Source organism: Trichomycterus rosablanca, chromosome 16 (assembly GCF_030014385.1).
Source record: "Trichomycterus rosablanca isolate fTriRos1 chromosome 16, fTriRos1.hap1, whole genome shotgun sequence".
Taxonomy (NCBI): Eukaryota; Metazoa; Chordata; class Actinopteri; order Siluriformes; family Trichomycteridae; genus Trichomycterus; species Trichomycterus rosablanca.
In genome coordinates, this window is record NC_086003.1 from 4630062 (window position 1) to 4646284 (window position 16223).

At 41.9% G+C, this 16223-nt stretch overlaps 1 protein-coding gene across 1 annotated transcript in view; it reads left to right on the forward strand.

Annotated features, from left to right (window-relative positions):
• Positions 1-15836, forward strand: part of arrdc1b (arrestin domain containing 1b) — a 37878-nt gene extending 22042 nt beyond the window's left edge. Inside the window, exons 2-8 of the mRNA XM_063011720.1 lie at positions 2635-2745; positions 5738-5788; positions 9216-9370; positions 10099-10281; positions 10420-10596; positions 12167-12641; positions 13571-15836. Coding sequence (XP_062867790.1) covers positions 2635-2745; positions 5738-5788; positions 9216-9370; positions 10099-10281; positions 10420-10596; positions 12167-12641; positions 13571-13638 — 1220 coding nt within the window. The 3' untranslated portion in view covers positions 13639-15836. The remainder of the gene's footprint in view (positions 1-2634; positions 2746-5737; positions 5789-9215; positions 9371-10098; positions 10282-10419; positions 10597-12166; positions 12642-13570) is intronic.
• The last annotated feature ends 387 nt before the right edge of the window (positions 15837-16223 follow it).

A 16223-nucleotide genomic window follows, 5' to 3' on the forward strand; every position in this document is an offset into this window, starting at 1 on the left:
CATGGACAACTGCATGTTTTATTTACTCACAGATCATGAAAAATCACAAAAATACATTTAAATATTCATTTTACATTCAGGTTTCATTCATGAGTGGTCCCCAAACTTTTTTGTACCAAGGACCGGTTTCAAATAAGATATAATTTCACGGACCGGCGGGGGTGGGGGGATTTAAAATAAAAATAAAATTATACGACGAGCACAATAAAAACAAAAAAAAGTGCATAATAGGGATGTAACGATGCACCACAAGACAGTTAAAAATCGATTCACATGTGTAAGGATTCAAACTGGTTTACATGTATAATGAATCAATATTCACTTTAAACAGCAGAGGGCGCTGGCGCTATTCACCTCGCCTGGTTGACGTCACTACATTGTTGCCAGGTTGGGAATTTTCCAGCCAAATTTATTTATGTGAGGATACTTTCTTTATTTGTATTATTTATTTATTATTCATTTATTTATATAATGTGGAATTTATTTTAAAATTTAGTTTCAGTTTGTTTTTACACAAAAAGGGAAATGTGCAGCATTGTTTTGCATAGTTTGTACCTACCTCAAAAATAAAAGGGCGTTCATTATTTAGATAAATAAAAGATAAGCACAAATACAGTAGTTTAATGTAATCTATTTTATTTTTATTTTTTATTTTATTTTTTTTATTTTATTTTATTTTATTATTATTTAAAAAAAAAAATAATTTAGCGCATCCAATTTCATCCCATCAATCATCCTCTCACTAATACCGGTCCCTGCTCCTGATCGGGGCTGACGAGGCCGTTCCACGCCTCCTCCGACACGTGCACAGCCAATCGACTGTCTTATCACCCACACTTGACGAATGCAGCGCGGTAGAGCACCGTGCACGGAGGATCACACACTCCGCCGCACCCCCTCCCGTCTCCATGCAGGCACCACCAACCAGCCAGCAGAGGGCGCAACTGCCCCAGTCCTGAGAGAGTATCCCCTCTGGTCTCAAATCCCGCCCCCCCACCTGAACAACATGCCAATCGTTGTTCATATAGCCGCCCAGCCTCGACCGGTGAAGGCAGAGCTGGATTCGAAACGACGCACCTTCGAGATCCAGCTCTGGTTGCAGCGCGTGTCTTTACCGCTGCGCCACCTGAGCGGCTAATGTAATTTAAAGAGAAAAATAAAAGGAAACTTTGTCATAATTTGTTTTCAATTTCATTTTGTTTAAAAAATCAGGAAAAAAACGTATTGTTAACCCAGTATCATAAATTATGGGTAGAGTGTATCGTTACATCCCTAGTGCATAACGATACTACTCTCCAATGATGGAAAATCAGTGGGAACCCTGAGCTTAAATCGCTGCAATGAGACGCACTATCAAGTAGTGATAAAAGACATTAACACCCGAAATGTGTCCAGTCTACTCTGTAACTTTGTTTTGATTGCTGTTATTGTAGAAAATCCCGCATTACACAGATAGGATGTTGGAAATGGAAGCAGTGTGTTCATGGACAAATCTGGATGTATGTGAACTACATTAACTGATTTGCGTTTGAACTAAAGGCCAATATTTGCAAATATGGTTTTGTGGAATGCATCAAATGATATGTAAGAGTGTTTTATTTGTGCCTTATAATGTACAGCCACACTGCCCTATTTTCATCAGTTTCCAACTCGAGTACAATAATGGCCTGTGGAGAGATGACCCAGCCTTACTGACCAAATGAAGCCATTGTCCAAAGCTTGGCCTCACGCCTTTATAATGCAAAGATGCGTGGCTGGTGCTTTGGTACAAGTGCAGTAAGGCAGACAAAAGGCTTGTACAGATCCCAGCTATACAATGGCTTGATTTCAGTCAGTCCTGTAGTGTAGAGTGTACATTGTCATCAAAGCCTTATCAGCAGTCATCTTAATGTTTTTACAAAAGCACTATGTCACAGTCTAAGGACATTCTAGCAATGCTGAGAATTTTTTTTGAATATATCAGTATATATAATCATTACAAATAATCTACAATGCCACAGAACCACACTAAGAGCCTTTATTCTTAGAGATGTTTAAGGAAATTTAGGATCATGAATCATCTAGGAGTAGATGGCATGACCTACTCATTTTTCAGGGCCTGGTATCGCACCCTGATGACCCAAAGAAGTGTTGCTGGGACTTTATAATGAATACAGTAGAGGAGACTGAAGACTTTGAATATTGGAAATCTGGGCGCCCAGGTGGTACAGTCCTGGGATTCTGAACTCTCTGCTATCGGTTGGCTGGGCGCCCACTAGCAGGCACAATTGCCAGTGTGTATCAGACAAAATTGGTCACAAGTCTGCTGGAAGGGAAAAGACCGGTGTGGGGTCTTCGATGCTCTACAAGGGCCCTGGTATCCCAAGGCGCCTGTCCAGGAGGGAGGAAGGCTGAGATCAGTGTGTGACTCTACATATGCGAGACTGGCCTCACGTGCGAATCCACTGAAGTATGGGGAAATAAGAACACTAAATTGGGAGAAGAACTGAGAAAATGCATACCAAAAATGGTCAAAAAAATATATCGGAAGTCTATCAGATCAGTGAATTTTAAGGTACTGATTGGTCCCCAGTATTAACTGGGAACGCTTTTTACTGACTGTAGTGATTGTGACCGATGTTTCTCTCTCTCCAGCCATCAAGGTCACTTGTGTGGGCTCTTGTGGCATCTCCAACAAGATCAATGACATGTCGTGGGTGGCGGAGGAGCAGTACGTCAGCAGCATGCTCTCAGTCGCTGACAAAGGTAGGGACATAAATGTATCTTTTAATGCATGTTGACATTCTTCCACTATATATGTTAATAACAAGGGTGCACGGCTTTCCTTCCTGGATGCAGGTTACATTAGGGCGTTTTAAAAAATGGTGTGTGGGGGTTGTTTTTTTTGTTTTAAAGTTTTTCTTTAAATAATGAGCATTTGGCACCCAGGTGGTGCAGCAAAATATTCCGCTACCGCACCAGTGCTGGGATTCTGAGCTCCCTGAGTTTGAATTTCAGCTCTGCTACTGGTCGGTTGGGCGTCGATTGGGGAACAATTGGCAGTGGCTCCAGCAGACAAAATTGGCCACTGGGTGGGAAAAGACCGGACAAGGACCCTGGTTAGTAGCCCGATTCGCCTGTACAGAATGTGGAGGAGCGTGGAGATCAGTGTGTGACTCTCCATGCATGACACTGGCCTCTCGAGTGAATCCACCATAGTACGGGCGAATAATAAGGTCTTGGTGGACCTGCACTTGTGTCAGGCAAAATATATACCCTCCTCAGTCATGATTGGAGTCTCCAGCAGTGGAAGATGAATCAGCTATGCTAATTTTGGGGGAAAATGCATTAATAAAATAGCAAAACAGTAAGTAATGAGTGTTTGCCACAGTAGATTAGATACAACTTTATTGAGAAAGTGCAAGTACAAACTAATGTTCAAAGTATCAAGCATATAAATAGTGCAAATATGGAACACAAAACATGTTTATGCAGGAACATAAGCAGTTAGTGAAATAAACCAGTACTGTAACTGTACACGTCAGAATTAAAGTGGATGAAATCAGCATTACTCTGGTTGCATTGGAAATACACCATCAGAAACAAAACTGATTATATTCTGCATCTTTTATTATTATGACGCAGGAGACAGTCTGTGCTGCAGTATCACAGCAAACCTCTGACACATGAGCCACTCCTTCCAATCATTTCCTCTAACAGATCTCTTCCTGTCTGAGAGGAATTCATGTAAACAAGAGCTGATTTGTTCAATAGCTCTTAAAGCAGCGGTAATTGTGTTTCAACTCCAAGCTGCCCTGGCAACAGGGTTTTTATGTGCATATGGTGCATTATTTATGGACAGGCATTTAAGTATGGGATAATATACTGGGGTCAGTTAAATAAAAAACTTTAGTCATCTATTGAACAATAGGTTGAGCTTTTGGTGTTCTGTTGATGGTGTGGTAATATCTTGGCAACATACCGACACTGTACAGCATTCCAGGTGAAGTTGTGGAACATGGTAAGGGTGATAGTGATAAGGAGTGATGACATGCTAAGAGCCTCTACACACGCAAAACACAGAAAGTAACGCTCACTTGAAGACACTTTGACAAATTTCCCATTTGTAATGAATTGACATATATAGTGTTATGATCATGTGGGCACCAGACCAGCTGGTTGGACAGTCCTTTCCAAATCCATAGCCATTTATATGGGAATCATGTCTGTAATAATTGGTGCCCATCCAGTTTAAAAGCATTTGTTAGGACTGCTACTAATATTATCAAAAACGCTAGGTGTGTAATCAACTTTCCTATTCATCCCAAAGGTGTTTTTTCCTTTGCAGGTCTGTAGAGTTTCATACCAAATTCACCCAACCATGTCATTATGGACCATGGGGCAGTTATACAGATCTAGAACTTTAGATGGCCCAAACAGTTGCCTCAAAATTGGAAGCAGATCATTTATATATCATTTTTATCATTGCTTTTATTTATCTGATATCTGGGCGGCGTGTTGATGCAGCTTCTGGTCACAACCGACCCAAAACAAATGTAAAAAATTGTAATCATTAAGTTCAGCAGTTTCAGTCTGGTCATTGCTAATCAGAGTAAAAATTCGAAACTTACGTCTGATAGATTACACACTTCCCTAAATGTGGCAAGAATGACCTTTTCCAGCATGACTGTACCCTCGTGCTCAAAGCAAGATCAATAAATTTTATCTGCCGAGTTTGGTGTGGAGGAATTCCAATATTTTGCAAAGCCCTGAATCCAACTCTGCACCTTCGGGATGAATTGGAATGTATTAACTTGGCAGGCCTTCTTGTCAAACATTACTGGGTCTGTTCAAAAACCTAGTGAGCTGCTTTGCTTCCTACTGCCTACCTACCTGGGCAGCAACCTAAGTAGAGAGGATTCTAAAAAGACATCGAACTCATAAGTCAGATTATTATGACGCACTTTTTTTACTTAGATAGCGATTACGCCGGTTACGTCACCACAGTTTTACCTTACTAAGCTAACACAGTTAGCCTCAGGCCATTCAAACCAATGGGCTGAGGCGGCACAACCCGCTAGCATCCAGCTAACATCTCCCTCCGTGTACCAAAAACGGTTAAATTGCCACTGACCAGCCCGAATTTGCAAACACATGACATTTGTATAATTACACCTTTATACAAATTAAAAATGAATAAGAATTTATTTACTCCGTAGATTGCTCCGCATTTGTCATTTTTTGTGATAAAAGTTGCCCCACTGAATGCTGGGATTGCCTTCACTGCTAAGGAAGCATCAAAAGCTCCATCGTTATTTAGTCAGATTATCGCTTCTAAATAAGGCATCTCAGTAGGCAGCATTTTAAGGCATCTAAGAATTGAGACATGCCTTCTTCTCGGGAGCACGTAAGATGGTGTAAAATGCGTCAATGTAGAGAGATCACTAGGTTTTCGAACAGACCCAATGTCTGATAGTACAAATGCTCTGACTAAATGGGCACATATTCCCACAGATGTATTCCAAAATAATGTAAAAAAAGCCTTTTCATAAGACTGGAGGCTGGTGGACAATTTTGTATTAATGCCTATGGTTTAAGAATGAGATGGTCAGACTTTTGGACACATAAATGTCTAGCTTAATGCCTCGCTTGTATGCTGTTTTGAATAAAAGTGCACGTCAAATGAAAGTGTGAACCTAAATAACACAGTCATGTTCCATTTCCTTTCCTGTTCTAATGTCTTGTTTTTGCTTTTTAGGTACTTTACCACCCGGCGAGCACAACTTCCCTTTTCAGTTTCTCATCCCAGGTAAGATCATTGTTCATATAGGTCTGAGGTATAAATAATTATCTATTAAAATATCATATACTATTACGTTAACCAAAGGACCTCACATGGTAAACACACGAGAGCAAATTTTTCACACTTATTAATGCTCGGCCCGATAGTCGTGATCCCTTCCTGCCTGCTACGTCCTGTTGTACCAGTCTCTGGGTATATTTGGTAACTGATAAGTGTTGCTGCTTTTAGAGAACTGAGAGGAGTTGTCTTTTGGGAATGGGTGTTGCAGCCTTAATGTTTTAACTGCAGTACATGCCTGCGTAAAGTCAAAGAGAGACGTAGCTTCTGGAAGCTTTTCCTGCAGCAGCACAGCGTAACGTTATCTGAAACATCTTTCTTGGCCTGTCTAATCGTTTCTAAAACTGTTTGTTTGGGTGCTGTGCTGTCAGAGGTGGGATTTGTGTACTTTTGAAGTCATGGGTTTACCCAGACGGTTACGTGTCATGTTGTACTAAAGAACTATTAAACTAAAGATGAACAAACTATCAAATTCGAGGAAATAACTCTAGTATTGTAGTAAATCACTCACTTTCTTAACTGATTATCCAATTAGGGTCGCAGAGGGGTGCTGGAGCCTATCCCAGCTTTTCAATGGGCGCAAGGCACACAGAAACACATTTACATTTTCTGCATTTAGCAGACGCTCTTATCCAGAGCGACTTACAGAAGTGCTTCCATAGTAAACATTTCATTACTCTAGTTTAAGTAAACAACAGTCGAAGAACACAAATCTGCTGAAACCTGTTAGAACCAAAGTGTTCACCCTGGACGGGGCGCCAGTCACTTTCTTAACTGGGCAGACACACACACACACACACACATTCACCTATAGGGCAATTCAGTGTCTCCAGTTAACCTGACTGCATGTTTTTTGGACTGTGGGAGGAAAACGGAGCTCCCGGAGGAAACCCACACAGACACAGGGAGAACATCAGAAAAGACACAGAAAGGACCCGGACCGCCCCGCCTGGGGATCGAACCCAGGACCTTCTTGCTGTGAGGCGACAGTGCTACCCACCGAGCCACCGTGCCGCCCTTGTAGTAAATCAATACTATTCAATCAATACACTCAGACCTCAGGAAATAAAGCACGGTAAATAAATACTTGTCATTTCATGGCATTTCATTCCCTCATTTTCCCTTCCCAAAGTCACTGGTGCCCATCTTGGCATCTTAATGGAGTGATGACTGGAAAAACCGTAACCCAAGTACTGATAATGAACCAGACAAAGACGCCAGTCAGACGAATCATTACCAAACTGTCCCTCGAGCTAAAATTACCTTTCTGCTACTGTCCCGACTGGCTGACCATTAATGGTTAATCTTATCAGACACTGACAAATCACACAGGAATGTAATCAGTCATACCTTCATTACTTACTGAGCTGTAAGTTCATCTACAATTCAACCTTAAATGCAGAAATGCTAAAAGTCACATGGGGCACTCTCAAAAGTTCAAGAGGAAATAAAAAACAGCTTATGCTAAAACACTAAACAAGCTGCCTTTCGCACAGTGAATCGGACCCACCGCGACACCCTGAACAGGTTTACTTTATGATCAAAGGCAGAGGAGTGAGGTGGACTTTAAGATGGTCAAATTTACTTTAAAGTTTTAACATCCTGGTGCTGACTCACGCCCCCTCTGACAGGTAACATACCACTGCTTCCTTTATTCTGAATGGACTTGACTGATTGGCTTGGTGTCGTGGTAACGTGTACACTAAGTGGTACTCTACACATGCACGTCGTTTTGGATCGGATTGGGGCAGTTGTAGCCTAGCGGTTAAGAAACTGGAATAGTAAGCAGAAGGTCGCTGGTTCAAACCCCACCACTTCCAGGTTGCCACTGTTGGACCCTTGAGCAAGGCCCTTAACCCTCAATTGTTTTGTCTGTGAGTCTCTAAATGTGAAAAATGTGAATGTAAATTACTTGTACTGTACTTGAAAACGTAGATTTATATCAGATTGTTGAGTAAAGTGAACATAAACACCTCAGTTAGATTGTGAGAAAATCTTCGCGTGTAAACGTAACCATGGTACAAATTCCCAGTTGGGGGGCGTTTTTTATTGTTTTTTCCTAACTGGAGATCGGAAATCCAAAGTTCCATTGTCTAGAGACTCAGCACAACAAATGGGATTGGGTTTTCCTTTAATTTGTCGACCTTTTGTACTTAATGGTCGTTTGTTGTCGTTCACATTTCTTTGCCTTCCTTTGATGTCCAGTTATAACATCAAGTTTCCCAGATCATTTCAACCTGATGTTGGTGCTTCATGTTCTTTCCTCACTTTCCTGTTTGTCGTTGTCATCCTCCTCCATTATTAGCTCAACTAAACGAGCTCCTCTATTCACTGTCGAGTCCGAGTTGAGAAAAAAGAGCTTTTAAATCACATAGATGTCATCCAGCGACGGTGCTATATCCAGCTCGAACTAATTACCCCCAGTCTGGCTCTAAATTATAGATCACTGTTCCTTTAACTTTTTAGAGTCTGTTTTAATTTAATTTTAGACTTTTGGACTTAACGTTTAGTAAAATGTCAGGTCATACTTTAGCGTGGTGTGGATTTTTGATGTATAATGTGGTAAACACACTCTTTTAAAAAGCAAACTTTTTTTTTAAATGTCAATAACACATGTCTAATAGATAAGATATACACCGATCAACAATAACATTAAAACCAACTTCTTGTTTCTACACACACTGTCCATTTTATCAGCTCCACTTACCATATAGAAGCACTTTGTAGTTCTACAATTACTGCCTGTAGTTCATCTGTTTATCTGCATGCTTTGTTAGCCCTCTTTCACCCTGTTCTTCAATGGTCAGGACTCTCCCAAGACTACTACAGAGCAGGTATTATTTGGGTGGTGGATGATTCTCAGCACTGCAGTGACACTGACATGGTGCTGGTGTGTTAGTGTGTGTTGTGCTGGTATGAGTGGATCAGACACAGCAGCGCTGCTGGAGTTTTTAAACACCTCACTGTCACTGCTGGACTGAGAATAGTCCACCAACCAAAAACATCCAGCCAACAGCGCCTGTAGGCAGCGTCCTGTGTCCACTGATGAAGATCTTGAAGATGACCAACTCAAACAGCAGCAATAGATGAGCCATCATCAAGGTGGACCAACTAGGTAGGAAAGTCTAATAGAGTGGACAGTGAGTGGACACAGTGTTTAAAAACTCCAGCAGCGCTGCTGTGTCTGATCCGCTCATACCAGCACAACACACACTAACACACCACCACCATGTCAGTGTCACTGCAGTGCTGAGAATGATCCAGCACCTAAATAATACCTGCTCTGTGGGGGTCCTGTGGGACCAGAATGTTTTTTTTTATTTATTATAAATGCTTTACCCAGTTCATTTATCGTTTATCATTCTTTCATTCTCAGCTCATGCTCCCACCTCTTTCGAGGGTCCGTTCGGGAAGGTGATGTACAGAATCAGGGCTGTAATAGACACACCGCGCTTCTCTAAGGACTACAAGGCCCAGAGACCCTTCTACCTACTCAATTCCCTGAACCTCAACGAAGTGCTTGACATAGAGGTAAGACAAGTACAAATATATTAGAAATGTACATTTGGTAAATGAACAAAAACACTACATGGCCTAAAGTATGTGGACACCTTATTAAGAGTTTGTTGGACGTTTTATTCCAAAACCATGACCATTAATACAAAGTTGTCCCCTGTATTATTATTATTTTTACAGTTATAATATTCTTATTATTTAATACATCATATGGCAAAAAGTATGTGGACATCCCTTCTAATTACTGTTTGGGTTTTTTAGCCACACCCATTGCTTGCAGGTGTATTAAATCAGTTACATAAAAGAAATCATATGCTTCTCATTTAGGCTGTATGGAAGGCCTGTGGGCATAGATTAAGGAAGGCCTTTTCCTGTTCCAGCATGACTGTGCCCCTGCTGACAAAGCAAAGTCTTAAAAAAGATGACTTGACAGAGCCCTGAAATGTAATGTCCAATGCTGGACAGTCCATCTTATCCAACTTCAGTGTCTGGCTTTACTCTTTTACTGAATGGACACAAATTTCCACAGACACACTCTTATAAAAGTTCTTCCAGAAGAGCTGACATAGCTGAAAAATATGGGGCCAACTTTATAATATGTGCTATGTTTTCGAAAAGAAATGTTTAACAAGCTTATGATCAGGTGTCCACATACTTTCAACTACATAGTCTGCTATAAATATCATTTTATAAATGTTTTTTCATAATTAAATCTCATGACCCACAATTCCTTTTTCTTCCAGCAACCCAGTTGTGCTATGATGACTAAGAAGTTCACCTACTTCCTAGTGAAGACGGGGACCCTGATGCTTAAGGCCTGCAGTGATCTGAGAGGGTACACGCCTGGCCAAATCATCAATCTGACCACCCAGATCCACAACAAATCCGGAAAAGACACGGGCTATGTGCTAGCCAGTCTCATACAGGTGGGATGACGTGTTTACATTCCGTGGTCACATGATAAAATGGGATCCTACATGCTAGCACACCAGAGCTGACATCTCAGACACAGGAGTTTGTATTTATAGATTTTTTGATTATTTTTGCTGTTTTCTCTTATACAGAAAGTGACCTATAAGATGAAGCGGCCGCTGTTTGATCTGCGGACCATAGCGGAAGTGGAGGGGGCGGGCGTCAAAGGGGGTAAACATGCCGAATGGAGGGAACAGATCATCGTACCGGCCCTGCCTCAGTCTTCACTAACTGGCTGCAGCCTTATAGACATTGAATACTTTATCCAGGTTAGTTTAATGTGTATATGATCTGAGTAATAAGATTTCCTATGATGGCAGAGTAATAATTATTATATTATAGTATTTATTAGTATAGTATAACGATTTGTATGGTTTATAAAATTATGGCAGTGAAGAATGTTCCAGCATTTAGGATTAGAACCTATATAGAATTACTATAAAATCTGTTTACTATCGGGTGGCGCATCGGTAAAACACTCTAGCCCACAAGTGCTGAGATCTTGAGCTCTCGAGTTTGAATCTCAGCTCTGCTATCAGCCGGCCGGGCATCCACACAGACACAAGATTGGCTGTGCGTCTGTATGGGGAGGGACAATCCCTAAAACGGGGTTCCTTGTCTCTGGGGCAAGTGTGGCCCGTGCTGACTGGTTGAGGCGCCTACATAGGGGCAGCTGATCACAGATGGCAGTGTGTGACAAGAAGCGATCCACAGCTGTGTGCATGTCAGACAGGACGCGCGACAGCCCCTGCTCTCTTTGATCAGCTGTGGGGATCAGCATCTGTAGAGAGGAAGCGTAATGCAATTGGATAATTGGATACGACTAGATTGGGAGGAAAATTGGGGAAAATGCAAAAAAGGTGCAAAAAACATCCAGGAAGCAGCAGTTCTGCAGGTGGAAAAAGCTTAATGACGAAAGAAGCTGTAATGCTCAGTCTGGATTAAGCTACCAGGCTGTTTACAGTAACTCAAACAACCAGTGGAGATGAAGATACTACAATTGGCTATTACTGGATTGGATGAAAAAAAAAAAGATAGGATCAAAAGAGTAGATTTAATGTAGTGTTATATCAGACTGATTCCAGGCGAGTAACTTGTGGCGTATAACAGGCTTTTTAATGTACTGTCATTTCTCCTATGTCATCACTATGTACTCACTTTTCCTTAAAGTTACACTGGCGCAGCTGGTAGAGTGGGTGCCGCACAGCAACATAGTAGGTGTTAATGTATTATGGCCCTCAATACATTGGCGCCACCTGGTGGTCAAAATTATGTATGACGCGTTTAATTTTCGGTTTGATTTGGAATTTTGGGGTTTAGAGGGTGCACTTCATGTTGAGGGTTGAAAGAACCTGTGGATCACAAAGCTGTAAGTGTGCAAGGGTGCAAAAGGCAGTTCTTGGGACAGTGGTTTAGGATTTTTAACATGTAGGACACAGATTTGGACTAAGTGGAACTGCAAATCAGGCAACACACTATTACACGTTAAGTCAATTACAACTAAGGGGAAATAAAAGCAGACAAATCTACCTTCTGCATGTTGGAAGACGTGAAAGAAGACCAGGGTGCCTAATAAATACCCACTGAGAGATCTTATGAGGCCAAATTCTCTCCTGGGGACCTGATTTCTAAGCCAATTAGTGCATTTTAAAGGCCGAGTTTAACGAAATTACAGTAACTAAAATGGGCTGTATTTCAAATCGCACTCTACAGTATGTGTAAATAGTACACTACCCATATTATAGTTACACTACCACCCTTTGTGTGCTCTATATTGATTTGATTCCTTGTGTATTTATTTAGAAATTTTATTTTATTTATTTATTTTTACTCCCAAAGGTTTCACTAAAATCTCCAGAGACGGCCGTAACTCTGCCCATCTACATCGGAAACATTGCTGTCAACCTGACTCCCTCCAGGCCTCCCCCTGTCCCGAGTCCTCTTCAGCCTCTGCCCGTCATGCCCAGCCTTAGCCCTGGACCGGTGCTCCCGAGTGCGCCGCCGGCTGAGGATGACCAAGAAGATTTTCAGGGTGCGAGTGGACTAGACAGCGAGGAGATTCCCACCAAGAGTCACTCTCAGCAGGACCCCACATGCCAGGCCGTGCCCATGTCCCCCGGGGCATTCAGTCACGCGCCGGCTCAGGCTGTCCCTCAGAGTCAGCCCGGCCAGTCGGGCGAGAGCTCCGCGCCTCTCTTCTGCGTCTCGACGGGGGCCACCATTCCCTATTTCACCGATGGTAATGCAACGCCTGTGCCCACCACCTGCCCTCTCATTCTGCCTCCGGAATACAGTAACAGCGAGTACCCACCTGGTTAGTGAATCAGTCTGGATTTGCTACTTGAGGTCTATTAGTATGGTAGTTGAACCTAGAGGTCTATCAGTATGGTAGTTAAACTTTGAGGTCTATCAGTATAGTAGTGACTGTCCAATGTGTAAATTAATTGTAGAAAATTCCAGATCTAGAGAAAAATACAAGGCAGTCTCAAAGGTACTAAACAAACCTTGAGTGAAGTTCAGTCAGTGAAAAGAGGTGAATAAAATATGAAGCTACAGCAACACTGCCCAGGTCAGACTGTCTCTAGTTAAGAAAATAGAGGGGCATTTTAGATTGGCTCTTGTCATTCAGAGAGAATTACAGAAGTGAGTGTCTGTGACTGAAGGCGATAGTTAGTGTCACAAATCAAGCCTCTTCATGCTCCTGGATCTCATGTTAATGTGCCAGGTACACCAGGAGCTCATGATGGAGGCGGTCTTGTTTTTGGCTCCTTTGCAAGGATTGGTCAGTGAAGCTGATCCTTAGCTTTATTGACCAATCCTTGCAAAGGAACCAAAAACAAGACCGCCCCCAGCATGTGCTCCTGGCGTGCCTAGCACATTAACATGAGCTCCAGGAGCACGAAGAGGCTTGATTTGTGACACTAATAAACTGTTTTATTTGTTGTTATTATTATTTAGGGCTAAACGCTGAATTGAAAGGAATAAGATTATCAGACCATAAATGCTGCCAATTACTGAACCAAACTTTTAACCCAGTGCAGGTGTCTGTCTGGCCCATGCTGCCATCCTGCCAAGTGTCCCCTTTTTTAAAAACCAAACTTGGTCACCCTAAATAAAGTTTTCCAACTTTGTCAGTTAGAATTTTTTGTACCATCGAGCCATTTGGTCCAACTAGGCATTTCAATTGGTCCGAATAACCCAAAAAACCCTTCATAATATCTTTCTCTTCCTTTTCTTTCCCAGAACCCCCTCCAACTTACGAGGAAAGCTGTAGCAGTAACAACTCCAGCATCAACACCAGCATGACATAGAAGACGACCTTGAAAAATGTCCCTGTCTATCTGCAGCCTCCTCTGCTGGACACTCCAGGCGTTGCCTCACATCCAAATACGACCAAAACTATTTGTAGAGATCTTTCCATTTTCCTTTGGATTTAAACTATATTAAACTTGATCTTTTTTGCTTCTTGGTGAGCTATAAAACACTGGACTTGCACAGAGAATGAGTTTATCAGTGCCTCGTTATGGTAGCACTCCTGAACTACTGTGGGTTGAAGAAATCTTCTGAGAGGAAAAGCAGCTGAGATGCTGTGAGATGAAAGTTTCACAAGTTTTCACAGGAAGTTTCAGTAGCCAAGGCTGGTCTTCTGGGTCAGCATTTCCTAAGAGACGTCCTAAAAGAAACGGCCTTTTTAAGAACGTATTGTTGGCGATTTTGCCCGCTATACATTGTAGCTTGTTGTTATTGGATGGCAAAAAGTACTCATCGCTCTTCAGATGGATGAAGAAGCAAGATGGTTGCATTTCCGCCTTGGGTATTGAGTGCTTGAATGGTACCCTATATGGCCAAAAGTATGAGGACACCATTTCTAATTAGTCTTTTTTTCTTTTAGCTTGACTGTGCACAAAAAGACTTCCATAAAGACATGGAATGACTTTTGACTTTGGTTTGGAAGAACTCCAATGGCCTGGGCTGTCCTGATTTGAATCCCTTTGAACACTATTGGGATAAATGTGACACAGACACATTTGAAATTCCTTCCTTTAAAAGTTTAACATCAAATAGAGGGCCAGCTCCACGCTCATGGTTTTGGAAGAAAAGGACGTCAAACAAGATACGAGATGTCCACATACTTTTGGCCACAAATCAGAATACAAATAGAACTTATTCCTTTTTAAATATATCCAGTCACTGTCATCATAAGCTTCCGGGACAAGAATTGAGTTGCATTCACCACCTTATTACACACCTTATTCTAATGTTTGTAGTTTTGCACATTTTGCTAAATGTAGCCTAAAAGTGGGAAGTCAGTTGTCGTACCTTATAACACAGTTGCGTAAAATGGTTCGAAAGAGGAAAATCACTGTGGCAAAATCATTTCTCGCAGTCTTGGCAGCTCTCTCAGCATGCACAACACCCACAGTGGCTGAGAAGGGTCGCAAGCTAGCACACGCTGGACTTGTCACAAACCAGTGGTGGATTCTCAACACCGCTCATTTAGGGACATGATCAGGCTGTAGTAAGGAGGCAGGCTGTTGTAACAGGGAGGTTAGTCCAGCCTTTCCTTTCTCAGATACGGTCAACTGTGTCTGCAGAGCACCTGCACCACCAAGACTTCAACTCTGCCTCTTCATACTCTCATGGTGATGGGCTAGCACATTAAAACACCCATGTAGGAATCACTGCAAGATGCCAGAGCAAAGTTAACCCAAAGAGAGCTTTGCACAAAATACTTGCACACAAAACAAGCTGCCTAAATAGAAATGAATAGAAATCAGCACCTCTATGGAAAATTTAGATCGATTACATGTTCCTTTGGTGCTCTTTGTCCAAGCGGAAAGTGACAATAATCGAATCTCACTCTTGCTAGAGCAGAGTTTCTCAGAAGACCTCATAGTGTCTTCTGCTTTACATCAACGTGTCTGTCGAGAAATTCCAATTCATACCACGCTGCTTGTGCTTCTTGTCCGAGCAGAAACAAACCTTGTCTTTCATACGTTCCAAGATGCCAAAGGGTCGAATCGGAATCATGCTGGAGAGGAGTTTCCTTTCCTTGCTTTCTTTTCCTTTGTTAACTGGAAAAGTGTCATGAAGTCTGATGAGTTCTGGTCTTGCCTCTACGCTAATGACACAAAGTGACAGGTTCACTATTGTTCTGGGGTTGATCACATGTTGCTGCTGTTCTTCTTGTCCAAGCAGGAAGAAACATAGGGTCTGTCTGAAAACCTAGTGAGCTGCCTACTACCTATCTGTGCAGCTGCTTAAGTAGAGAGGATTCTAATAAGGCAGATTATTTTAGACACACTAATTAGACAGAGATTACATCACTGCAGTTTCAACTTCCTAAGCTAACGGAGTTTAAACCAATGGGCTGAGGTGGCACAACCCGCTAGCATGCCAGCTAACATCTCCCTCCGTGTCCCGAAAACTATTAAATTGTCACTGACAAGACTGAATTTGCAAATAAATAACACTTTTATAATAACACCTTTATATTAATTAAACATCAATGAGCGTTTAATTACATTTAAAAGAACTCCATTCGTTTGCCATGTTAATGTAATGTTTTATTCTGAGAAAACTTGTGCTGCACTGAATGCTGGGATTGCCTTCACGCCTAAGGAAGCATCGGACGCTCCCTCATTATTCAGTCAGATTATCACTCAGAATTAAGGCATCTAAGAATTTAGACATGCCCTCTTCTTGGGAGCGTGGGATGATGTAAAATGCATCTATGTAGAGAGATCACCAGGTTTTCATGTTCCAAGATCAGTGGCGTAACTAGGAGCTCATGGGCCCCAGTGCAAAAAATGCTTGGGCCCCCTCAACAAATGTAATATATATAAAAGCAATGTGCAGCAATGGGGGGACAGTGCGATGGGGGGTTGAGTTCATG